The sequence below is a fragment of the Glycine soja genome, chromosome 3, assembly GCF_004193775.1.
Source record: "Glycine soja cultivar W05 chromosome 3, ASM419377v2, whole genome shotgun sequence".
In the NCBI taxonomy this organism is placed as follows: domain Eukaryota; kingdom Viridiplantae; phylum Streptophyta; class Magnoliopsida; order Fabales; family Fabaceae; genus Glycine; species Glycine soja.
The window spans coordinates 42,752,594-42,779,528 of NC_041004.1; the positions used below are offsets into that span (position 1 = coordinate 42,752,594).

At 31.9% G+C, this 26,935-nt stretch overlaps 4 protein-coding genes and 1 pseudogene across 4 annotated transcripts; 3 read left to right on the forward strand and 2 right to left on the reverse strand.

Moving 5' to 3' along the window:
* Positions 1-4,629: 4,629 nt before the first annotated feature.
* On the forward strand, positions 4,630-7,376 carry LOC114407250 (HVA22-like protein j). The gene is made up of 7 exons (XM_028370286.1): positions 4,630-5,019; positions 5,164-5,233; positions 5,336-5,434; positions 6,003-6,062; positions 6,183-6,246; positions 6,548-6,763; positions 7,135-7,376. Exons 2-7 carry the CDS (start codon positions 5,202-5,204, stop codon positions 7,240-7,242), a joined length of 579 nt encoding a protein of 192 aa, XP_028226087.1. The 5' UTR covers positions 4,630-5,019; positions 5,164-5,201; the 3' UTR covers positions 7,243-7,376.
* Positions 7,377-7,609: 233 nt separating this feature from the next.
* LOC114405301 lies at positions 7,610-8,080 on the reverse strand. The gene has a single exon (XM_028367896.1). It carries the CDS (start codon positions 8,078-8,080, stop codon positions 7,610-7,612), a length of 471 nt encoding a protein of 156 aa, XP_028223697.1.
* Positions 8,081-10,449: 2,369 nt separating this feature from the next.
* LOC114405302 lies at positions 10,450-12,323 on the forward strand (annotated as a pseudogene).
* A 677-nt stretch (positions 12,324-13,000) lies between these two features.
* LOC114407251 lies at positions 13,001-14,075 on the forward strand. The gene is made up of 3 exons (XM_028370287.1): positions 13,001-13,473; positions 13,553-13,674; positions 13,820-14,075. The coding sequence occupies exons 1-3, from the start codon at positions 13,173-13,175 to the stop codon at positions 13,880-13,882; spliced, it is 486 nt and encodes a 161-aa protein (XP_028226088.1). The 5' UTR covers positions 13,001-13,172; the 3' UTR covers positions 13,883-14,075.
* Positions 14,076-17,359: 3,284 nt separating this feature from the next.
* LOC114407252 (cytokinin riboside 5'-monophosphate phosphoribohydrolase LOG7-like) lies at positions 17,360-22,609 on the reverse strand. Its single transcript, XM_028370288.1, has 7 exons — positions 22,389-22,609; positions 21,091-21,188; positions 20,169-20,199; positions 19,963-20,062; positions 19,738-19,808; positions 18,116-18,259; positions 17,360-17,901 (listed from the first exon to the last, which is right to left on the reverse strand). Exons 1-7 carry the CDS (start codon positions 22,494-22,496, stop codon positions 17,812-17,814), a joined length of 642 nt encoding a protein of 213 aa, XP_028226089.1. The 5' UTR covers positions 22,497-22,609; the 3' UTR covers positions 17,360-17,811.
* Between the last annotated feature and the right edge of the window lie 4,326 nt (positions 22,610-26,935).

The window sequence follows — 26,935 nt, forward strand, 5'->3', positions numbered from 1 at the left end:
AGTCAAATGGATGAGTGCAATCCAAAGCCAATATTAACTAAACTTTTACGTTATCCATATAATTTGATCACTTTGGTCAGTTTGGTAATTCATAATTTATTATTTGCAAGCTGGGTGGGTACGAGACTTATACTTACGTCATTACTAAAAACAACTTTGGGTTAAAATATAATTGTGGTTTTTTTTTTAATATGTTGTTTTAGTTTTTTATTTTTTAATTGAAATATTTTATTTCTTATTTTAAAAAAATCTTGTAATTTTAGTCTTTTTATTTTTTAAGTGAGACATTTTTAAAAAATATGTCATTTTAGTCCCTTTGATCAAATTCTTATTTTTTAATTAGGATATTTTGTCTTTTAAAAGTTATTTTGAAGAAACCAAGAAATACAATAAATTTTATTGATTTTAATAAAATAATTGTGAAGTTTCAAATTTCATCCCTTTGTCTTTCCACTTTATAGTAAATACATGCCTAAATTACAAGAAAATAAATAAGGATATAATTGATAAAAGAGTAATTAATGTTATATATTAAATTTTGCCAACAATGGATAAATAGGAACAAAAGTTCTTCCAAACTTTGAGAATTAAAAAGGAATAGAAGGAATAATAAATTAAGCTTGTTAGTAATTAAATAATTTTAAAAAATATTTTCATATGAATAATAAATAAATATATGTCAATCAACCTTTAAGGAGTATATAAATTAATACTTGAAATTAGTCACAAAAACAAAAATTACATATTTTTTAAAAAAGTGGGAGACAAAATATCTTAATTAAAAAATAGGAATTAAAATCACAAATTTTTTAAAAATGAGGCATGAAATGTCTTAATTAAAAAATGAAGGAAATAAAATTACGAATTTTAAAAAATAGGTGGAGGAAAAATACAATCTAGCCGAGATGCTATTAATAAAAGAAAGAAAACAAAGCTTAATTAGTAAATTATATTTGGTTTTAAATGCGACTTCAATAAAGAAGACTCCACAAAAAAAAAAAAAAAAAAAGAAAACAAAGCTTAATTAGTAAATTATATTTGGTTTTAAATGCTGCGACTTCAATAAATTTCACTCCTTTGTTTTTAAATTTATTAATTTCTGTGCTTTCACCCAATTAAATTCACAAAAGCTTAATTTAGTAAACATATACTGTTGAGACTGAATTTTAAATGAGTGAGAAATATAAACATTAAGTTGGGTCTTGTTAAAGGACATTGACTAGGTTATTCTTCTTTTGTAACTATCAGTTTTTTTAATATTTATTCAATCCTTTATAATATTAGTCTCCTTTTGTGACGATCAGTTTTTTTCTTTGACATTGCATCGTTTTTTTTTTTTTTTTAAGTTTGAGAATAAGAATCCGTTTTTATTAACAAGTTTTTTTGTGTGTGACATTGACAAGTTTTCTAATATTTTTTAAAGAATAACATTGATATATGATCAACATGTTAATGCAAAATAGTTTTACATTGATATATGTTTGATAAGCAGAAATGAAGGAAGGGGAGGAGCGAAAAAGGAGAAATAAAGGGAAGATAAGAAATTTTACTCATTTGGTACCATCCTGAAAATAGAGGAAGAAAGAAGTCCCATGTTATTTAATTTGTTTTTTCACTTAATTAAAATGCCAGATTTTCAATAATAAACATATTTTCCTAATTGATTATTTTTTTTCCACAGTAACTATTATTAGTCATTTCCCATAGCAAAGACAAATAATTTTGAAGTTTCATAATTAATATTATTAGCAAAAATCAATTTTTTTAACTTACCTCTTATTTTTTTTCAAATCAAACATTCCTAAAATTCACTTTTATTTCTCATCTATTTTCATCTAACATATTTATCTTTTCTATATTTGCATCCACTCTATTTCTAAAATACTTTAAGAAATTGAAATAAATGCATCGAAATTAAAAGCATTTTAAATAACGTTGTTAGTTGTCTAAATTGACCAAACAAGCTAGGCATCGTATTTGATTACGTCGCATATCTATATGCATACATGAGATTTATTTTGTATATAACTCAAATTTACAGACAGGGACAATAAATTGTTGATTAATCTTGGTTGTTTTATTTAAAATCAGAAAATTTGTTATTGATCACTTGTATAACTATCCATTCTATGATACAAGCAATCACTCTTCACCTGTATCAAGTTCGACGGATAAGGTGAATGGACCCCTCCCCATTTTTTTTTCTTTCTTTCTTTCTTTTTCTTTTAATAGACGGGGACTTAAGAGAAATAACAATTATATTCACACATGAGTGAATCATTAATTTAGTCCCTGTATTTGTATTTATTATTTTAGTCTCTGAAATAAATAAAAAATACTCAAATAACTTGTTAAAATTAACGTATTTTTTTTCTCAATTTGATCGCTAGTCCAAAAATTTAGATACACATTAAAAATTTCAGGGACAAAAATAAAATTTTAAAAATTCAAAGGTTTATTTAAGTTTTTCTTACTTTTAAAATCTAAAATTACATTGAAATATAAATTTAGGGACTGAGTTAGTCATTTATTCTTCCTATTTGTTTCTTTTTATCTATATCTTTCACTATTTTTTTTTTCTTTTCTGCACTGCTGTGCATATCCGGGCTAAAATTACGTTGTACATTCAACGTTTTTCTAAGAGAAATTTCGTCGTCAGATCCAGTAATTTTTATTCGGGAGATGGAGGCCAGAAAAGAAGGGAATAATGAAATAGAGAGAAACTGTTAAAGATCCCTGACCCCTAATAAAAAAATTACAAGGATAAATGCCATAAATTGGTAAGACACACTGAACACCTTTTCTCTAACTAAAACTAAATATTTGAGTTCTGTTAACAAATGTCAAGAGAGTAGATATTCAGTGAAGCGAGGAGATACCAAAGAGGAGGGTCTGCTGCTGCTTGTCTCTCTGACCACTACACAGCTCAACCATTATTTGGTCAACTTTCAATTTCGGCTACCTATGGAGACAAATTCTTGTTTGACAAACGAGTTTTTTTTTTTTTTGCATAAAAAGTTATATAATTAATTTTATCAACCTAGTTGTTTCGTTAATAGAGTATTAGCTCAGGTATTTTATTTTAGATATAATAATCAAAATCTTAACAGAAGTCACCCAAGATCTCTCTGAACTCAATGAACATAATGTAATGAAAGTAATAAATTAATCATAAATGAAAAACCTTTACCTCGCTTGTGCTGAGAAATGTATACATGCGCCTATCATATATATTCGTGCACTTATATATATATATATATATATATATATATATATATATATATATATAGTTTCATGAGAAATTCAGAGGAACTTGACTCCTTCAACGGGTAAAATCAAGAGTGTGTTTCACTAGAGAATTTAAATGTGTGTAATTTAAAATTTATTGGTTGGATGTTTTTTTTAACGAAGAATTTGAATTTTTAGAATTTTAAAACAGAATTTTAAATAACTAAAAATGTGTAATTTCAATTTCCTTTTAAAAGGTAAGAAATTGAGATTCTCTCTTTGACAGAAGAATCTTTTAAAACGTTCTCTTATTTCCTTTATAACCTTTATCCTCTAGTCTTCGATATTATGTTCTTGAACTTGTGACTTTTTTCTCACGCCAATGATCCTCTTCTTCAAGAAGAGATCAAATGTGGACGTAGGAGGACACATAGAACCGTACTCACCAGTCAGGAGAGCAGACGTCGCTATCAATCACGCGGCGTGGAGGGCCTGTCATGTCTTGTGTCGTTAATTGAATATTATGGTCGAGTGTGTGGGTGGATTTCATCCCGATTTCCCTTCGACTTCCCATGCTGTATCATTATCATTCTCTTTGGAAGTACACCAACCATATCTTTTATTCTATTTGTATTCATTTTCTTTAACTCTCTTAATTTTAATATCTTTTATCCAAATAATTTTTTTTAAAATAAAAGAATTTCAATTAAAATATTTAAAATTCTTAAAATTTAAAATTTATCAGAATTTTAAATTTTCTCATTTAAATACACTCTAATTGAATTATTCAAACAAGTATGATATTTGTCATATTAGTTCCTCATTTTAATTAGTAACCCGGAATAGGTTAAACCATCGATGAAAATTACTTCGCATCATATAATAACTCAACGAATCTGTTCGCTTCGTTTGTTGCACCTCACTATTACGAAGAGTCCTAATTGGCTAATTGCAACAACCGTGAGTGATGACGAAACATGTAATGACAAGAACCAGTGAACAGTTTTGTTATTGAATGTATCATGCAGTTGGGTCAACAACCATCATTCATAGTCATTACTCATTAGATTATCTACAACTAAACATTAACTAATCTATCCAATTCCTATTTTTTTCTTTACTTCTGTCTCCGAAAAATATTATTCACCTTTTTGGCACACATGCACTAATCATTTTAGTCTTGATCGACCTAATCAACTAAGTAAACGATGATACACCAAGTAAATTTGTTGACTTTTATTTAAAAGTTATATTTAAAACAATTTTTAATGTTAAAAATTTAAAAATCTTCAGGTTATCTTGGCATGAAAATTAAATTAATTTTTATAATGTATCCAAAATGACGTAAATGGCCTTAATCGGTGTGCCTTAACTTCCAAACGGTGAATCGTTTTACTTTCAGAAGCATCCCCGTGAGTGGCGTCCGTGACAAGAAATCCCGTTTGATCATTCTTTCTCCTCTGATCATTTTTTTATTTTTGAATAACATTTCTGCGATAGTTCGTTCGTATGTCTGCGTTTCTTTCCTATATATACATTCGCAAGGCTTATTCAGTTATTCTCCATTCAGTTTTTCATAGACAAAAATGGTCAATTCTTCTAGAGGAACAAACTAAACCCCATCAATCGACCAAACTTTAATTATAAGTCTCAAGTCTCGAACTTGTTCATTTTTCCTAAGCGCTTACGGGTACCCCAATTCCCTGTCTTCAACTTCGGGTGTCTCTGACTCTGTCAAACGCGGTACTCAGAAACCAGGCGCAGGTTTATTGGATTCTCGTAAAACGACAGGTAAATGCTGAGCAAATGTTTCCCGTGTTTTTTGTTTTCTTAAAGAGAAAGAAAGACATTGTGTCACGCAACCGCAACTGCCGCAAGTTCCAAACAAAGCTTTAACATTTCAGAATTTTGATGGGTTGCTTGCTTTTGTTTCAGAGTTTCAGCGGAGATTGTTGATTCAGTAGGAATCGGAAATGTTGGGGGATTTCATCATTCGATGTCTTATGTAAGTGTAAACCTTTTCCTCTTGTTTCAATTTATGATTCTTCTCTTCATGTTCGAGGGACTGTTATGCGGTTCAGACTTCTTATATCTTCTTGGATTTCAGACTGATTCTGGGGTATGCGTATCCTGGATTTGAATGCTACAAAAGTGTGGAGCAAAACAGGGGTGACAATGGGGAACTTCGATTCTGGTGTCAATACTGGTACGGGAATCCACGTTTCTTTGGCAATAATATGGTTCTGAAATGCTTTATTTGGCTTTTAATTGTTTGTATGATTGTTATAATTTTTCAGTCATAATGATTACATTTTAATTTTGAAGATTTGAGAGGATGGAGAAGATACAAGCATAGATCTTACTAAGGATTAAGAATTAAAAAAAATAAGTGCTTGAGTTTTTGCCAAGAAAGGAATCTTCTTTAGCAATATACAAAGGGAAGTCAATACTTTGAAAGGTGGAGCAAACAGAGAACCATGTGCACCTTTATGAACATGACTAATATTTTAAGCCCATTAATAGTTGAATAGATAGTATGATACTGGTATCCAGTATATGTAATCATCCTATCAGAAGTTTAATGATGAGTGTCCTTTTTCCTACAAAATGAAAATGATATATTGCTGCTGTTGCTGATTTATGTTGAGTTTTGCAAAATTCATAGGGGGAAGAAATATTATCGAGCGATACGTTGTCAAAATTTATGTTAAATTATTATATATCATTGTCGAAAGAGCCTCTTATTCATGTATTTGTGCATCGTCAATTTGCAGGGTCATTGTAGCACTTTTCACAGTACTGGAGAATTTTACCGATGCAGTTATTGGATGGTGGTGAGTGCTTAACATTTTAACCGTTTGAATATTGCCGATTTTGATTTAGATATGTATGGGTGTGTAAATGTGTAATTGATTTAGATTTGTGCAATAATTTGACGCGGACCGTTTATGAAGGTTTCCCTTATACGGAGAGTTGAAGCTTGCACTCTTTATCTACTTGTGGTATCCCAAAACTAAGGTAAGAATATAAAAGCGAGGATGCCACTTCGGCTCTTTTTAACACTTTATTTTGTTGCTTTTAATTTCTTTTTGTTAACTAAGGAAGGTTATTAGATTTGCGTGTAAGTCTTGTTTGAAGAGTGTGTAGAAAGGTTATTAGAATTTGCGTGACTCTTGCTTCAAGAGTGTTACAAGAATTTAGTTTGAGCGACCTTTATGTCCAAAATTTCATCTTACTTGTTTCTAACTTCCCAACTTGGAACATTTTCTCCAATAAAGGTGAAGCACAATTGGATGATATAAATGTTTGCTTAATGCAGGGGACGGGATATGTATATAATACTGTGCTGCGGCCTTATGTATCAAGCCATGAAAATGACATTGAGAAAAAGTTCCGAGAGTGGCGAGCTAGGGCATGGGATTTGGCCATTTTTTACTGGAAAAACTGCACAGAGTTGGGGCAAGCTACAACTTTCCAGATTCTCGACTATTTGGCTGCACAGTCTAAAAAATTCTCCAGCAAATCTTACTCTGAGGTCAATTTCCCTTTTCCATAGTAACATCTCAACTTCAAAACTATCTTAAGTTGACTATACTATTAGAAAATTGTTAATAAACTAAGTTGCAAGTTGCAACGGAATGGTTACAGGCTTACTACTATAGTTTTCAAAATGAGTGGCATGGAACTCTCTAATCACCTAGCACCAAGAAATAGTGGCACGTGAAACAAAAATTAAGCACTCTTAATAGACAGCAATGATATATTGATTAAAGACAAATTGACAACAGCAAAATTGTACTCCATTTCCTAGTAATTAAATCACATCTTTATCTTAAATAAATTAAACTGTGCAAATATATCTCTACTAGTACTACTGTTACTGAAAGATATGTTGTTACATTGCAGAAAAAAGACAAGCTGGGTCCAACTCCAAGTGCCCCACCATTATCTTCACTTCGAGAAACTCTCTTTGAGAACAACCAAAACAAATTCCCAGGCCGCAAGAACAAGTAAGGGGACTGAAGCGCTTTAAATAAAGGGAATCTCACTACAGAAACTGTAACATTTTTGTACATATACTTACGTCAACTCCATAATTAGCCTCATTCTGTTTGTAATATATAAAGAATTGCTTTGTCTTTTGTTCCCCCCCTCTCTTTTGAAACACTTAATTGATTATTAATTCTTTTATTCATTCATTCGTATATACTTTGAGCTTGAGGCCACAACAATTGAGAGGCAAAACGCAACGCTATAAAAATCCAATACAATTTTATTTTTTTTTTAAAAAGAAGAGCATATGCATATCCTACTCTTCAATCAAACACAAAAGCAAAGGATTTGCTATTATTGGAGTATAAATGTATGATTGTATCGGTTGTCAAGAGTAGAATCGTGTGAACACGTGGACCCTGAGAGCGTGGAGCATTCGACGGAAAAACCGGGTAACGACGGGGAAGAAGTGGTGGTAGAAGAAGCCGAGGCAGGCGGCGGAGAGGCGGCGGAGGAAGTTGGGAGTGGAGGCGCCGCCTTGGGAGGCGGACATGGGCTGAAGGTAGGCCCAGGCGGCTTGCTTAACGAGGCGGTTGCGGATGGAAATTTCTTGGCCGGAGTACACGGAGGCGGTGGGGGAGTTCACGGCGGCGTAGGGCGAAGGGAGCATGTCTCGGAGGGAAGTGTAGGAGGCGGAGAAGGGGGACATAAGGGATACAAGTTCGAAGCTTGATGTGCGCTGCGGCGGCGTGGCGGGGAGGGAGAGTTTGGGCGCCGATGGGCCGGTGATGGAGTTGTGGCGGTGGAGGGGCGGCGACTCTGGCGGCGCGTGGGTGGTGGTGGACTCTGTCTCTGCCATGCTGTGTTGTGGTGTGACTTGTGGTGGACTAGTAGAGATGAACACGCGGTGGAAAAACTCGGAGTTTGGACCAAAAATGAAAGTGAGAGAAAAATAATAATACACGCGATTCGATGTGCGCCAAAAAAATGCTAAAATAAAACAAATTAGAAACGGTCCATCATTATTGCAATTATTGCTTATGTTTTTCTTTTCTTTTGGTTTGTCTTTATCTTTTTCCCAAATTCAGATCCTCTTTGCTTCTTCACCAACTTGAACCAATCCAACTCAAGCTCATGAGTCATGGGTGTTTATGAATCTTACTGATCGATTGCCCTTGGCTCACTTCTTTTCGAACTTATTCTTAGATTCTCAATCTACTCGTACTATCATGTATTTTTTGGTTTAAAAATGTTCACTGTTACTTCTTTTTTCACTTGTTATTTACGGTACTTGTAAGAAATTAAGCAAGTTATCGAATAAAAATAATCAAATACAATTATATTAATTTCCAATCTCATTTTATTTTAATAAAGACACGAAACTAAAAATTACTAATATCTTAATTACCCTCAAAACTAGATGCATGAAACAGGTGCCATATTCAAGTTAAGCACAATTCATTCATGTCACATGCTTTTGTTAGTTGAACTTAACTCATTCACTAAGGGATTGTTTGGATGGAAAGAAAAGAAAATAATAAAAGAAAAAAAAAGAAACGTTTGAATTAAAGTAAAACATACCATCAAACACACCCTTAAACACTTGATTCCTTAGTGATGAAGTTATGGTTTAGTCCATAATATAAATTTATAACAAAAGTTTTCTTATTTTGAAAAAGACCATTGGGCTAGCCTATTTGACATATATGGCCGACAAATAATTGGGTTACACTGGTAAATTTTTTGTCCACAATAAATTAACTGAATCCAATTTAGTTAATAAAAAAATTGCCATACAATGCTAAGCTATGAGTAAAGTTAGTCGGTTTTGACACTCTAATTATTTATAAGATAAAACATTTTTTAGTGTAATCTTTTTTTTTAGTTTTAATCTTTTTTTTTATAGTTATTATTGTCAAGTAATGACATTAAGCCATCACCTAATGATATAACAATAATGTTGACCATCTATCGACTTTATATGCCATAAAAAATTGACAAACTAAATATTTATGTATAATTTTTTTCATAAATTATGTTTTTAAATATCTTATCAATTAATATGATATCATAAAAAACACTTAAATGATTAATTTAAGTACTATATATAATTTAAAAATTAAAATTAAAAAAGTTAGGGGGGCCAAGGCCCCAACCCCTCGAATAAATCTGCCCCTGGTTTCAATGATAACAATATAACGAAAGCACGTGAACAAATTTTATGGTTTAAAGATGTTTTTAAAATTGTAATATATTTGTTTTGGTCTTATATATATATATATATATATATATATATATATATATATATATTTAAAAAGTATTTTTATAATTTTTTTAATCCTTATTATTTTATTTTAACCTTTATAATATGTTTTTTTTGTCTTTGTAATATGCATATCATTGATTTTTAGTTCCTATTAGATATATTTTAACGAGTCTAACTCATGTGAACAAAATTAAGGATTAAAATAAAAAAAACAAGGAAAATAATTAAAAAGGAATCTTTTAAGAATTAATTTTTTTTATAACATAACAAACAGAATAAGAAAATAGCATATAAGTATTATAATCAGCAAAAGTAAAGTTTTATTTTACTAATTAAAAAAGGACATAAAACAAGTGCAGCGGGGGTAGGTCTCAGCAGCATGAATACTAATTAGATGCTGTTTTCTCCGTCTTCCATTTTGTTTAACTTGCTCAACGGAGGTCACAACGTCATCCAAACACGACCTGGGAACCCTTCCTTCTTTCATTTCTTTGGCGTTTTAAGCTTCAGTATCGCGTTATTTTTCCCATTTCAGAGGAGGAAATGCAAGTGAAGTCGCCACCGCGCCAAACACTACCCCCCCCCACACCTAACACCACCCACTGCCCACTGCTGCCACCAATTCTCAAGTTGTTACATTTTGCGCTGTGAAATACTAGTTCTTTTTTTATATTTCTGTTGAAGTTAGTACTTGTTTGCTTCCCTCTGTTTTTGTGCATTTGTCTCTCTTGTTAGGGGCTCTCGCTAGTTTCTCTTAGCTGCTGAATTTTATTGGCCTTTGTGGCTCAACTGTGAACATGAGCTACCATTGATGATTCTGATTGTGGTCATGTTTAAGTTTCTGTTTCTGTTTGTGGCTTTCTTAAGCTTATTAGTTTATACTTGATAGACATGATACTTGTTATTGCAGAAGCACAAATTCTTTGTTAATTGTAATTAGTCAAACTATGCTTTAAAGCAATATGGGAATTTTAGACTCTTCCTCGTTGAAGGTTATGGAGATTGTATTCGAATTTCTAGAATATATGGTTCATGTGTACCGGAGTCTTTGTTTTTCTTTCTGTAAGTGTTGACAGTTTTAACTTCCTTGATGAAGCTGAGAACACAAGTTTATACAGCGTTTTTTAACCTTTTTTTTTTTTTTTTTATCTAGCTTGACCTCTGAAGTTTTTTTTTTTTGGTTGGTTTGTTTGTTTTAAAAGAGTAAACTTCCATTAGTTGGGAACACCGCACCGGATTTTGAAGCAGAGGCCGTGTTTGATCTGGAGTTTATCAAGGTATTTATTACACAATGCCATTTTGAAAAGCTGCTGAAGAAAATGAAGGGTGTGTGAAGACTTGGCCCATTTACAATCTCCCCATAGTTTAAGGTCTTAATGATTCATTTGTATGAAGAAGCTATGGCCTATGACTGAGAGTTCTTAGCATAATTGGCAGAACTGCATGGATTCTGTATTTTTATTTTTCTCTGAAACTTGCTACAAAGAATTAGAATGTATTGAATAGTATGGTTAGAGGAAATTACTTCATTAGTAATGGAAAGTCAAATATTGGACAATGATTTCATTCGAACTTCGTTGATAATTGAAATGTCCTTTTCTTGACCTACAGATATGATGTTATTCTTAATATTTGTGAAGGATGTGACTTTGTGGAGTGAGACACAATATTCCCACTTGTAACATGTGCACATGCCCAAGAAAACACAGCTTTTTATCCTATGATCTATTACTATTCCTTTCTCTACATTAACAATTATCTTTTTGTAGCCTTGTCCAGAGGCACCTCTGATTCTGAAGTTTGCTTCTGCTTGATTAGTGGTGCTATTGTTATCATTGCAGTTCTCGCACCTTGCATGAGTTCAAACCGATAGAAAGTCAGGTGGTCTTGGCCACTTGAAGTATCCTTTGGTTTCTGATATCACCAAATCCACCTCGAAATCTTATGGTGTTCTCATTCCTGATCAGGTATTTTTGAATCATGGCCTAAACTATGGCTATTCATTTTCCTTTCCTATCAAACTCCAATATATTTTGTGCTTTAGTTTCAAATTATCTGGAGGATGTTGACTAGGTAATATCTTTAGCATTTTGTGGCAAGTGGTGACATGTTGGCTGTGAAACTATTGCTTTGCATTCCATTTTTTTGAGCACTTTTCACAACAATTCCAAATGTTTCCAATGATTCAGGGGATTGCATTGAGAGGATTGTTCATTATTGACAAGGAAGGGGTTATTCAGCATTCTACCATTAACAACCTGGCAATTGGTAGAAGTGTTGATGAGACGAAGATAACACTCCAGGTAAATTATACGTCTAATTAGGACAACACCAGGATTGAAAACTTTTTAGTATATCTCCCAACTTTTTGTTTGTTTCTTTTACCTTTCTATCATTTATTTATATAAATTCTTTGCCTCCATTTATGTGCATTGGTCTTGCAGGCTTTGCAGTATGTGCAGGAAAACCCCGATGAAGTTTGCCCAGCTGGGTGGAAGCCTGGTGAGAAGTCCATGAAACCCGACCCTAAACTTAGCAAAGACTATTTTGCTGCGGTTTAGGGAGGATAACACTCGAGTAGCAATTGCTCATCTGTATCAATTAATGGTGTACAAGGATTTAGTTAGTATGTGCAGGAAACCCCCGATGAAGTTTGCAAGTTTTTTAAAATTTTGACTGACAGGGTCTCTGGTTAATGATTAGGAATGCATTCTATTGTTCCATGATTTTAGAATGAATTATTATTATGTACCATTAGTTCTGTTTGTGATGATGTGATGTACATCATGATTGCATGCCTTATGACTTAAAATGGATTTTCAGGTTATCCATTTAATCAGGTTTTATAACACCAAATTCACTTACTCATGGAATTCCAAATTCAAAGCAATTCTAATTCTTTGACTATTAAAACTGATTTTAGATGTACTCAATGGTACGTATAAGTATCCTTGTAATGTTTTCATGTTTTTACCATTACTTGCCCATTGTCCAAAAGTTAACATTCGGAATTGCGGTGTGCAAGGATGGAAAATAGCACTGACCACAACAGCACAGGACAAGAGTGACTTACGACTGAATTTAAGCCAAAGTTAATTTCTGAATGTAAAAATACACATCGCTTTTATATTCTTAATTTATTAAATAAATATATACACATTTTAATAAATATTTTATTACTATATTAGATATTAATAATTCTATTAACGAATGTTAAGAAAATCTAACATTACTCAAACTGCTAGTCATGCTTCAGTTGTGAAGGCAAATTCATTTATACGGGAGGGTGCCTCGGTCTGCACTTAGCCCATAATTGGGATTTGGGATCACTTTTTTTGAACATAATTGGTTATTTTATTTTTAAAAAAATGAAAATATATTTTCTTAAAATACTTTGTAATTTTGAAAAAAACTAAAATTATTTATTCATTGCAAAAAAAAAATCTTAATTAAGGAACTTTTTTTTCTCCTTAAATAAAAGGTCTAGGCTGTCAAAAGCATGTTTTTTTATAGAAAAAAATATTTTAGGAGGAGTATTGGGTCGTTGGTGTGTGTCTATCCATCCATATCCGATTCTAGATAGCCATGAGAGCACAGTTGACAGTTGACAGTGTTGCATTCTGGGCGAGTCTTAGAAATTGAGGCAATTGAACATCTTCCACACTTGGCTTTAGATTGAAGGAGTATGTCCCTACTCCAGAAGGGCCTGTGCTGTGTCTTTGACATCCGTAACCATAATAATGTAAGCTCACTGAACCTCTCAATCACAAATTACCATGCCGCAAAACCGCTATCCAAAACAACCACATATTCTCCTCTCCAATCGTTGACACGTGGCAAACCACGGAGGAGGATGCTGAAACCTATATCCGCGGCTCTTCCCGCTCCACCGCCGCTTGACCTCACAGAAAATAACGTGAAACAGGTTTTAGACGACGCTCGAAAGGAGCTGGGTCAAATCTTTGACACCTCTGTTGGTATGACAGGTAAGTATGAGTTATGTTGGTTGGTGGTTTAGGATGTAATGATAACGGCACATAACTCATAACTGTAATCTAATTTCAGGAGTGGTTGAACTAGCTGACTTGGATGGGCCTTTTGTGAAAATTAGCCTCAGTGGTCGGTTTTGGCACAAGCGTTCCACTGTCCTTGCCAGAGTCGCTAATTATCTCAAACAGAGGATCCCTGTAAGTCTCTTGTGCTAAAATCTATCCATCTTATTTTCCAATTCTATGGCACTTATAGTTTTCTTTCCCTAAACTTTCAAGTTTTAACTTTTAAGCTTATCAGTTACATTACTTGTTCCCTTCTTGTTGCGTTCGTTGGTTTCAGGAGATTTTAGAGGTTGATATAGAAGACGAGAAACAATTGGATGACAGTCCTGAGAATTTTTAAGAGCTTGCCGCTCTTTGGATTTTCTTCTATTCTTTTGTTTTGGTTGGTCTTCTACTAGCCGATTCCCTAGATAAGATAATTTGTTTAGTGTGGATGAGAATCTGTAGAAAAATAATCACTATGGGAATATCTGTGTTATTGTGCTATCTTTGTTACATGTTATTGTTACTTACTCATGGAACTTTCTCATTACTATCGCCTGTTTCTCTTTCCCTCCTTTCCTTCTATTTCAAAATCAATGGTGTACATTCCGTTTGTCAAATTATATGCACCAAATATACAACCAACACTTCGGTCAGAGTCACTAAACAACCCAAACTATCATAGGGAAAATTCCGGCTTGAGTTGTACATATCCCCATCAGTTGTCAGAATATTGCAGTTTCCATTTTGTCCAGTTCGAGATTTCAGTGATGAACAATAAAGTGGTTTGGTAGATGATTAGGGAAACAATATTCTTAAGAATTTGAGTCTTGATCGAGTTCAATAACGTCATGTGATCTATATAATCAACTCCACTTAGCAAGATACGGTTATTGTTGTAGTTGGTAAATAAATTGGGGAGAGATCAGAGGAGCTCCACTTTGTTTCTTAATAGTTGGTGGCACTCAAATGTTAGATTACAAAACTGCATCGCGTGCTGATTTGTTAGTTGATATTATTGTTTACATTGTTTTAGAGTTCATTTAACTGTCCTTACATATGTGACTAAAATTTCCTGCACTTTGTTACAACTTTGTCAGTTGAAACACAAGGAATGCGATAAATGAACTTGTTTAAGAATTGCTTGCATTCAACTCAAAATAAATTCGATACCCCTAGTTTTCTTAAAACTCGCCATAACTGCTAGGGGCTTTGGTTTCAATGGTCTATGATTGTTCAATTAACTTAGTTTTGGTTTCTAAGGATATCCCCACGCCTTTTTGGCTTGTGATTAATCATTTGACATGGAACAATACAGTTAGGCCTTTCCCACTTTGTTTGACTTGATTAGAAATGGTAAGGACTTCACTGTTAGTAATGATAAAATAACTCTGATACCCTTATCCAAATTTATTCAGGGTCTTAATAAGTTTACTTTTCTGTCTTTCTCTCCATATGATCCTTTTATGTTATGAATCCAGAATAATACATTCAAGAAACCCATGTTATTTACTTATCTATTTTATTATATTTCTAATGGGTAGTGTAGTAGAAAACTGAATCAACTATAACAATGTCCCCTATCTTGACCCGCCAACAGTTAGAAATGCTGTTTCAGGTTGAATTTTTTTTATTTTTTTATTTGGTTTTGATCCTTGGTATAATCTGTGTGGAACTAGGTGAATCCGTGTAAGGGAGAAAAGCTCTCCCAAAGGCTCTAGTTTAGATCAATGAAATTAGTTAGCTTCTTCGAGTTAATTTTCTTGGTCGTACGTATATCATGGTCGATGACCAAAATTTTCCCAGCAACTTGGATTAGACCCATCTGAATGATTTCACTGGATGCAATTAGTAGTTTAGTTGCTAATCATTTACATCAATGTATTCTATTATTCAAAAGCATTTTACACCTTTTTTCTAGGAACTATTTTATCTTATTAATTATTGAAATGTGCACACATTGTTCAGAGAAAAAGGGAATGTCCCATTCATCAAATTGTTTGTACAAGATAGGAGAATATATACAATGAAAAACTAAGTAATTGAAATCGATACTTACTTGATTGAGTAACTAACACATGGCTAACTAACTCATTAATTATTAGCTGTAATACCCCTCATGGTGGGATGGGCAAATCAAGGATTCCCAACTTGGAAATGAGCAGTAGATAATGGCTTAGTTAACAAATAAGCAATCTGGTGGGAAGATTTGACATGAATTAGTTTCAATTTAGAGGATTGGACTAATTTTCTTATAAAGTGAATGTCAATGTCTGTGTGTTTGGACCTCTTGTGATGAGCAGGGTTTGAAGTCATATGAATAGTTGATTAGTTTTCATATAAAATCATGGTAAATGAAATGGAAATCTCAAAATGTGAGAGGAGAGCATGGAGCCACACAAGTTCACTAGCAATAGCCTCAAGCGCTCTATACTCAGCCTCTGGGAACACACAAAAAGCAGTAGTGTATCACCTAGTGTTAGAGCCTCTTTGGGTAAGCTTTCATAGAAATACTTAAAAGAAAAGAAAATAAGAAGAAAAAAATGAAATTAGTTTTTTTATAAATTAAAATGAGTTTTTCATTAGTTAATTTATGAATATCCTCTTATCTGTTAGAGAAACTATATGATAAGATTTTTACAAATTAGATAATGGTTAACCAATGAAAAGATTATTTTAAGTTATGGAAAAGTTTATCTCATTTATTGTTTCTTTTAGAAATGTTTCTAAAAAAGCTTTGTCCAAAATATGCCTTAGCAAAAGCAGTTAGCAAAGGTTGGACTTAACAAGAAAAAGTAAGCTTCGTCTAGGTACCCTCTTGATGTCTTGCATTAAATGATGTACTGCTTGTAAACGGGGAGTCTTGGGTGAAGAAACTTAATTTGTGTACGTTGTAAGCAATAATATTTGACTGAGAAATAGTCAACTAAATTTTTTACCAATTAGCCTCCTATATGTAGAAGCATTAAGCAATAACTTTCTCTACGTTACTGACAACTTCAAACCAGGATCCATAGGTGTGGATATAATAACCCATAGCGGATAGCAATATCTAAGAAAAACGCTATAGCGGGATTACAGATTGCAAGATGATCTAAGTAAATTTATTACCCTATATAAATCATGTTTTTCTTCGTTTTCATTTTGGGTTTGACAGTTGTCTCCCGAATGGTAAAAAGAGAATAGCCAAAGTTTAGGTTTAATTAAAGAAAGGAAATATTTTTTATTGTGGAGTATATTGTTTAATATTTAAGGAAAGAAAAAAAAATAAAAGGAAAATGAGATTGGCCTATGAATAATCAACAAAAAGTAAATGAATCAGTGTTAGAACAAAATTTAATGGTCATTTAAAACACATTTACATACATGTAAATTCAAAATTCAAGTTTAAAACACATTTAATGGCCATTTAGTATTAGAACAACAGATCTCACTCTTTCAGTTCTCTTCTAATTGAATCAGATTCTTCAATCTGAACATAATTTTCCTTCTTAGCATCAACTGTCATTATTTCTTTAAAAGTAGACATTCGATCTTTCTTGAAACAAAAACCTCAAACACTAGGATAAAATTTCATTATCTTACCTACACCAGGTCGTCAATTTGGCAGACACTTAGACATCTAATATAATGCCTTCCAAGTAATGCTATACTATTGTGTAAGCATCTTCCCCCAAGAATAACACGGAACTTTGTTTCTAGACAGCTGTGCATTATAATCCATGATTAGGGATGAACACGTATTAATCAGCATATTAAATCCAGAAATTTGGTTTCAGGAAATAACTCAATAACATAATGGAGGTATATATATATATATATATATATATATATCTCCTTTTGTCCCTTGAAGGAGTTAGATGGTTACATATTGATTAAAGAGTACATATTCTCTAGTGTTTTTCAACTGGCAATTTTGACCAAGTTGTTATTAAAGAATTTATCTAAAAGTAACGGTTGGTTCAAAGAGACAACACTGAACTAACAGGAAAAAAAAATTCCTGAAGGACAAATGTTGCCGTGAATGATTCGGATCTTCATTGCCATTTGCCGAGGCAATGGAAACATAAATTTTAATTAGGATTTTCCAAATTTTGAACAACGCTCGTTTCCGTATACTAGGGGCTTTACCAAAAAGGTTGGCAAAAAAAAAAGTATTGACTTCTACTGCACGGTTCCTATGCCCGTATATGATGGATGAGTCCTAATCCTATGTACCCAGAATATGCTATAAATGTAAAAACCTAAAAAACCGTGGATCATTGAATCGTCCACAAAGAGGATTGGTCACATGGCAACTTCTGATTCAGTCACGTAATTCAGTCTTTCTTCCCACACCAACTTGGACGCAAACTCATCTTGCTCGGGAACATGTTCCTGCTTCCATAAAATATTTAACAATATAATCAAGTGCAAGCAAACAAATTGATCGAATATCTAAAACAACTTGATTTAGCAACTTGTATTAACTAGTAGTATGCATGCCATATGCATGAACTTAATTTTGCTTTGTTCAAAGGAAATGAATCATCGTCCTTGAACCACAAACATTGATAATTTTATATTTATATGCGAAGCAATATTTACGCACCTCTAGCTCTAGCATCAATTGTTTGGCTGTGGGTGCTGACACGATAATGCGACGTGCCTTAGGGGATATAAAGCCTTCATCAACGGCTTTGTCAATGAACGACAACAAGGAATTGTAAAATCCATCCACATTCAACAGGCCCACCTGCATCTCAGAAAAATTGACAAACAAACACTATGTAACTAGCAATCTTCAGTGACCAAGAACTTTAATTTTTTTTTTTTCGTTTGTTCTTCAATCTTAGTTCATCTGTTTTATATTAGGTGGTTATTCACATACTTTACTCCCATTCAAACGGAAAACCTTCAAATAATATAACGTGACAATGATTAATTAAGCAAAATCAGAGACTATTCTCTCATGTGAATTCGAATTAAATAGCCCACATTTATCGGATTCTGTATGTATTGAAGCTTCCTGGTTGTTAAACATATTTATATCATATATAAATATATTAGTATTCTAAGTAACATAGAATATCATGGATCCCAATTTGAAGTTGTTGAAGCATTCTCCTATTTCATCCAGTCATATCCAGTCAACTTGACTAATCAACCACAAAAATATTAGTATCTAGTAACATGACAACTGATAATACATACTACAACGTACAGTCTCCAAACAAGAGTTGCTTAAGGCAAATGCTGTACGAATAACCAAAGGCAAGACAACAATATTATTATTTTATAATAAAGGGGTTTGGTTAGTTTATACATTGTGGGCGGTAGAATATAATCCAGAGTCACAATATATACGTTAATGAAGATCGTTTGTTCCATGTCAAAAGGTATGAATTTTATTTTCCCATCTTTCGGGCCTCTCTCCCATATATAGGTTTCTATTATTCTATATAAGCCATATACAAAATTATTTTAAGTCCTTCTACCATTTTTTATTATTCATTCTTACTAAACGAAATATTAAATATATTTTTTATTACATTTTCAAGATATTAAACTTATTTATTTTTTAATTTAATATTCTCTTTATAAAGTATTAAAAGAAACGAGAAATGATAATAATACACTATTTATTATTAAATAAATATATTGAAAATAAAAAAATTGCAAGTCAGACTTCTAATCTAATAAATTTGGTTTGATTTTATAGTTTTTAATAAATTTTTATTAACAATTAAAAGTATCTATGTGCGTGTTAGAGTATGTTAAAAATATTTTAATGTCGTCAAATATTTGTCACTTTAAATAATAAGAAAGTATTACTATTTTTAATAATATCCTCATTATTGGTATCTCATCTAAATATCCTTCAATGAATCCACAATTATATTTAAACTCTTTAAATTATGATAGTTTTCCTTTCAAAAACAATAATTTTATAAGCACTTTAAAAATTAAAAGAAAAAAATATAAGACGGAGGGAATATCTGAGGAGTTTCAATTTATTTATAATTTTAATTAAGAATAAAAAAATTTAAATAATATTCTTATTTTCAGTATATCACTTAAACACCGATTTATAATTATTTTTTAACTCTTCTAAGAAAAATATATATTTTAATGAATACTGATTTTATTAAGACAAATGTAGTATTATTTTAAAAGATAAATAATACCGGTAGATCGTCTAATATGGCATTAAAATCGAGGAGTAGAGCTTACGGGTTTGCTGTGGATCCCAAGCTGCGCCCATGTAATGACTTCCAGCAATTCTTCAAGGGTTCCATATCCTCCTGTTAATTGGTTCAAAAATATAAGAACAAGCTCTATGTAAGTTGTTGCTCAAAGAACAATTATATATCCTCTTTCATGTGATAAATAAGATTCTCTTCTGTTTTTGTTAATAATTATGTGGTCTCGTATGAGTAATTAAGAACAACATGTTACCAGGGAGGGCAATAAAAGCATCGGCTTGACGGGCCATCTCGGCTTTCCTTTGGTGCATACTAGATACGGCTCTCACTTCCCCAATAGGATCACCTGTTATCTGCATTTGCAACATATAACTATGAACCTTAAATTAACTAATTAATGCTATCACCATATAGTAATGAACAGAAAAATAATTTTTCACAATGGGAATGTATATGTACCTCTCTTGGCATAAGACTTGTTGGGATAACCCTGTACAAACAAGCCCATGGTCAGAACTAGATAGATTTTTTATTTTTATTTTTATTTTTATTTGGTGAATGATATATTGATATAGATTTTTTTTTTTTTTACTGAATACTTAGTATAAAAAGTTAACAAATTCATTATATGTCAATTTGTAATTAGACTATAGTATAAATAAAAGACTTTTATACAATATCAATATATGTATTATTTATTCTTTAATATATATTTAAAAGAACAAAGTGGAAACTTAACCATTTTGACTTACTATAAAGATATATAAGAGAACGATCTTAAACTAATTCAATGTGGAACAAGGAATCAATGTTAACTTGGAAGTGCAAGAAAGAAAAAATATATAAAACAAAAGAAAGAAAACACCATAATGTTGGCTCCAATTGTTGCGCAAAAACTTTCTTGCGTCCCTTTCTGGAAGGGCCAAAAAGGGATTAAACTTTATCCAATAGAGCAAAGCTTCCCAAGAAGCTTCTAACTACCGGTAAAGGTCACATTTTTCTATTTTTCTTTTTCTTTTTTTTTTAAAATCCCAACAACGGTGCAGAAGGCCCGATATATACTATTAATCCCTGTGAATTTTTTACTATTATTTCTATCAAAGATGCTCCCTTTCAACCTACATTCGGAACCTTAATTTGATTAAGAAAACAATTCCCCCCATTGCCAGCATTTTATCCCGTGATGTTCTACATTGCTACCCATTTGTCACAAAACATGGGAAACACGCATGAGCTAGTAGTACGAATCATCGAAGTTCATACCACTCATACATAAGTAAAAAAAAAACCAATAAAGTCTTAGCAAAAATGATTAATATAATTTGGCCTAAATTATAAAAGACACATGCACAACAGAGAATGGGAGAGTGTGAGAACAAACCCTAGAACATGGCGCCCACCATCATGAACTGCCTGAGAAACGAGACCCATCAGCCCCACGCTACCACCTCCATAGACCAAATCAATCCTTCTTTCCACCTTCAAAACACATCGAAAACCAAACCATGTAGACGCGTGTCACAACACTCATCATTAAAACACAACTAAACAAACCAAATGTTTGAACATGGCAAAAATAATAAAATTTTACTATAACCCTTTAGTGGAGGGAATAACCAAAGGGGTAATATGCAATTTTTTTTTTACTATTATACTATATTTTAGTTAAAACAAGGAATGATATTATGGTAGTGAGAGTTATTACCATATGATATTTGGGTGACAATTACGGGCATATGGAAAAATCAGGGAGCTAGGTTCGGTAATGGAAGCTCGTGGGGAATGCCAAAGGCTAATAACACGTACGTTTTGATAGAGTGATGATACCTAGGAAGCACGTTTGGTTCCCTAAAAAAAAAATAGAATCTAAATATATAGTGTGTTTCTGGGTGTTTATTTATTTATTTTCATTTCAAGATAGAAAGTTAGAAACATTTTTGAGCGTTATAAAAAACAGCATACAAGTAAGTAGGGTGAAACCAATTAAGATCATGCAAGAAGGCTGCTCAACTGACAGCTAGATTACAGCTAGCATCATCCTAGCAATCTCTCTGCGTGTGCCTGTGTGCGCCTTTCTCTCTCTCATGCCAAACTTAAACCCTAAACCATCCACTCATTCCTCAACAATCATAAGCACGAGCCACTCGACAGATTGTTACATTTTATTATTTTTCTTTTACTTCAAAAAATAAAAGAAAATAAGAAGAGGAGGAAGAAGCTAGTGTGGAACTCCAGAGTGAAACATCAAAACGAATCATACAGGGAAAAGGTTTGGTTATGGAACAAAGGAAGCTTCATATATAGCATTGCGGCTGAAGGGACAAAAAGAGGCAGGAGAAAAAGGAAGGAAAAAAGTTCATTGAATCTAATTAATCGATATTATATCAAATAAAAGTGCCATGGAACCCAAAATTTTCCGGGGTTCAGTTTCAGTGGTTCATAATAATCAATTCTAGATTTGAATTCATTCGCTTTTGAAAAAGAGATAAATTAAATCAAAGGAGGCAATTAGAAAAGAAAGCGGAATTTGATAAACGGAGAAAAATTAAAGGTGTCTTTTCGCTGGAAAAAAAAAAAAAAAAAAACTGGTCTCTTGTATATATATGTACATGGCGTAGCATTAGAATATTGTAATGAAACAAATAAATGGAAAAAGAAACATCTGGGTACGTTAATTACCAGTTCCCTGCCAAGTTGAACAGCAGCTTCCTGATAGGTAGGTTTCTTCCCTGAACTGCTCCCACAGAAGACGCAAATCCTCTTGAATCTGGAATTGGTCTCTTCCATTTGTCGTTGGTGTGAGGTCTCGGCTACAACCGAGAGAGAGGGAGCAAAGAAAAGAGGGTTGAGAATGAGAAGAAGGTGACTATTTGTTTAATGTATACATATACCCTGCTCCCTCAAAGTCACATCTCAACTCCTTCGCCCAATCATTAATTTATACAATAATAAATACTATACTATGATATATATTAACTCGCATATACTACATGCATCCTCTTTTTAAGTAATTTATATAATTAAAGTTATAAGAAAATATAACTATTTAAATAAATGTAAAATATTTAAAATAGCACATGTTATACATTTTTTTATAAAAATAAAGCATAATAAAAAAACACTCATTTCATTTTTTTCTAATTTTATTATAAATTATTTATATTTACTACTCTGTTAACTTTAAATTTTTACGAAAATTAATCACTGTTTTTTTGGAAACAATTTCATTTCAATACCATCATCAAATCATATTTTATTTTAAAAATTTATATTTGAAAATTAAAATATTTAAAACTTGAAATTCTATAAACAAATTTTACATTTATTGATATACAATTTATTTTTTTAATCCTTGAAATATAGCATAAGAATGTTATTCTCGATTATTTAAAAAATATGTTATATATCCGACAATAATCATTTTATTATCTCATAATAAATATGAAAATAAATTTTCTCAATCTCATATTCTCAGGAAAGTTCTATCTGTTAATAATTTCACGAACGAACGTCACTAATAATATGTTAAATCTGTTGGCAGAGTTCTACGGTTCTACCTAAATAAAAAATTAATCAGACAAGCCTAAAATCCAAATAATTTTATCCCGTTATATTTTTATTACTATTAATTAGTGTTTTTCATCTAAACAAAAATTCATAACAATATTATTACTGGATGGTTGCTCTGTTATCTTATTATGAATAATGTTATTTCATATAGATAAATATTCGCTTATCTGATGATTGTTTGGCTAAAAGCTGGTGTGTTAAAATAAGACTTACCTGAATATATTTAATTAGAATTGAAATAGACATTACCTTAAACTTTATTAGATAAGTAATTATGAAAATGGTTATTTTAGCTAAAATGTATCGCCTCAAGTATTACTAAAATTATCACAAATTTAATAACTTATAATCTTATATAATATCATCCAATAGTGTTATCATACACCCAATATATAATTAATTAGGTCACCTAAAAATAAAATTATCGTGAAACAGCCGAGGATGTAGTTTATCCAGCATGCATGTCACGTGTGAATGCACGTTCTTTATTGGGGTATATATTTAGGATTCAGAAACCTTGAAACAAATTGCCAAACTTTTAGAAAGATACATAAATACCTTGTTGTCAACTATATCTATAAAATATAAATCTGTCGGAACTTAATCCAACATAAAATTTATTCAGAATGTGATGATTTGACTAGAAATATCAAATTAGATATATGTTTGAATATTGAATGTATGTATAACCTTGGAGCGATTAGCTTTCGATAAAGGCCTACCTCATGGCTGATGCTGCTGCTTATGACACTATTGTTAGGTAGTTTGGTTGTTGGGCTTTAGCCCCTTCAACTTATCAACTTTTATTTAGTAATTTTTTAACTTTTAATTAGCTTGTGAGTTAATTGTGTCAAACACATATTTTAATATAAATTTAGGATTGGAGATTAATTTAGATACAATTCTCAATTGTACTTAACAGTTTAAAATTAGTTTTTTTAATTACCAAATTTTAAAATAGAATGGCCGAAATAACAGAAGGATAAAGGCCTGTTTTTATTTCTTGACAGTATCTACTACGCCCGTACATATTTAAGAAAAAGATAAACCAAAAAAATAGAGACAAATATGCGTATTGTTGTGAATTGTGATATTCTCAGTTATGTGGATTGACAAATGATTTACTGCTTACAATACAACAATCGGATGTCCATTATTTTCAAAACGCCCCACTAAAAAGATAGGTCCGGCCCAAATATTTGGCTTAAGAAAATATGCGCCCACTTTCCACCTAACCAACTATGATAATATTTGGATAACATTTAACTTTATTTATTTTTGAGCTGTGGGAAATTTGTACTAAGCAGTAAGTGCTCAAAATGATAATCCAAGGTCTGAAACACTGTAGATTAAGATAACTGATAAGACTATTTTTTTTATTGTCTACGGACAACTAATACGAGTAAAGCATGATTTTCTTTTACTGATAAGAGATAGTGGCTTCTCCGGCGCATATGACCTTTGTTGGGAAGTGGGGAAACGGGAGGAGAGGACTTTCTTGCATGTTTTGGTAGAAGGAGAAGAGTTTTCTTATTTGATTAGTAAAGGAAGAGAAGAAAAGATAAATAGAATTTGAAAACTATTTTAAAAAATCAATTGGTCATTCTAGGACGATTTATTTAATAGAAAAAATTTTATAGGTAAATTTTTTTGAATTAATAACAACCACACATCATAAATAAATTTAATTTTTGATCCAATAGATTAGGGATATGGGTGATCTATGACTCAAGATAAAAAAATATATCATGATTTCTATTTTTTTTTTCGTAATCTTCTCACTTGTTTTTTCTTGAGAGAACTTTCACAATCCTGCGAATATTTTCATTGGGTCAGGTCGTGTCGAGGTTGCAAAGGAAAATTAGAGGTGATCAATGCTGAACTAGAGGCAAAGGTGGTTGGAGCTAGGCGAGTTTTATATCACAGCTCTTAAACCTTGCTTTAGTGAAAATGCAACTCACAATAGGTTCATCGTGGATCGACAAAATGAAGTGTTTTAGTTTGACTTTCAAAAACAACGTTGTTGTTGTTGTTCCTTGAAACATATGGAAGCTCTCCAGGTGCTGCCATCATTCACCTGAGAGCATTTTGTCGTCACCATGAGAGAGTTCAACAACGGTGGCTCCTCCTCACTGTCGATAGCGGTGGACTTCGATGATAGGAGCTAGTCAAAACAATCCAAAACAATAAGGTATCAAAATTTTCTTTTTAAAATGTGTTTTTAAATAGTGTTTAGATGATGTTATCAGATCATGTATACCACTCCTTGATATGATTTTACATGTGTATTGTTGATATATCCAACTAAAAAATATGTCGTCACATTTTAAATGAAGACTAACAGTATGAATCTCTCACAAAATTTTTGAAGTTTTAAAGATACAATGAAAAAACATAATTTTTTTAGAGATTAATTATAAAATTTGAATATATTTCAAGAATCTCTAACTTATTTAAGCTTAAAGTTTATCTAAAATTTATTATTAAGTCATTCATTATATGATTCACACACTTAATTTAAAGTGCAATTTGAAAAAGTATATTAAAAAAAATTGAAATTCTAAAAACAGGGCCTATTGCCTAGTATACTTAAGTGAGCTTGAATTAAGCCTGAATTCAAATGCTAAGGATTTATATCACTGCAACAGTGGATATGGCAGCCACCAGTTCATTCATGTGGTGTTTGTTTGGTTTTGCATTGCTTTGTAATTGTGGGCGCTACTCATTCCTCGCAATTCGCATGTGCCATGAGCTATATACGGCGTGGAGTGGGGTATGCGTTCATGTGCCTTCACTTACATTAGTCTACAAATACAAGAGAGCATTTCATAGTTTTTATTTTAAATACAAATACAAATGTTACTTATGTGGCATTGTCAGGTGATACCTGCATTTTATTTTTGTTAAAATTTTGTTCTCAACCCCAAAACGTTGAAATACAAATCATTATTATTAACTCCTTAAAATAAAAAAATAAGTACATATAAATAATAAGTTCCAATTTACAATAAAAAAAATTGAACATTACAAAATTAAATTTCATCTAAACTAAATAATACGCCTACGTTAAAACTTTCAATAACAAATGCTTAGTCAATTATGGATTTCATATAAATCTATTTAATTTTTTATATTTATATATTTGGGGGTATTCCAGAGACATGAACAAGTCAACAAATTGAAACAAAAATTTATTAGAATTTGGATATCTTTCCCCCAAAGTTGAACAAATGATAAAACATTATTAAACCCAAAAATGGATTATGGAGAACTAAAAATGCATGCAACTATTATCAGAAATTTTACCCATTGGAGCAACCCAGTCATTGTTCTCCACTTTTCGGACTTGTGAACATCCCTCTCAGCAGCCCACTGTCCGGACACCCAAAGATTCATCTTAAATGCCAATCCATCCCAAATTTTATTCCCATCCTCGTGACAACGTGTTCCATAAGTTGGCATTGTAACGCCTGTTTTTAGGAGTTTGTTTGGTTATGTTAAAAAGATATGATTGTGTAAAAAAAGGCAATTTTATTTATAGTTTTTTAACTCTATTCATTATAGTTTCTCAAAATATATACTATCTTTTTAAGTTTTTGAATTTCTTAAAATTATTTTTTACCATATTTTTCTTATATGTGAAATTTTCTTTTGGT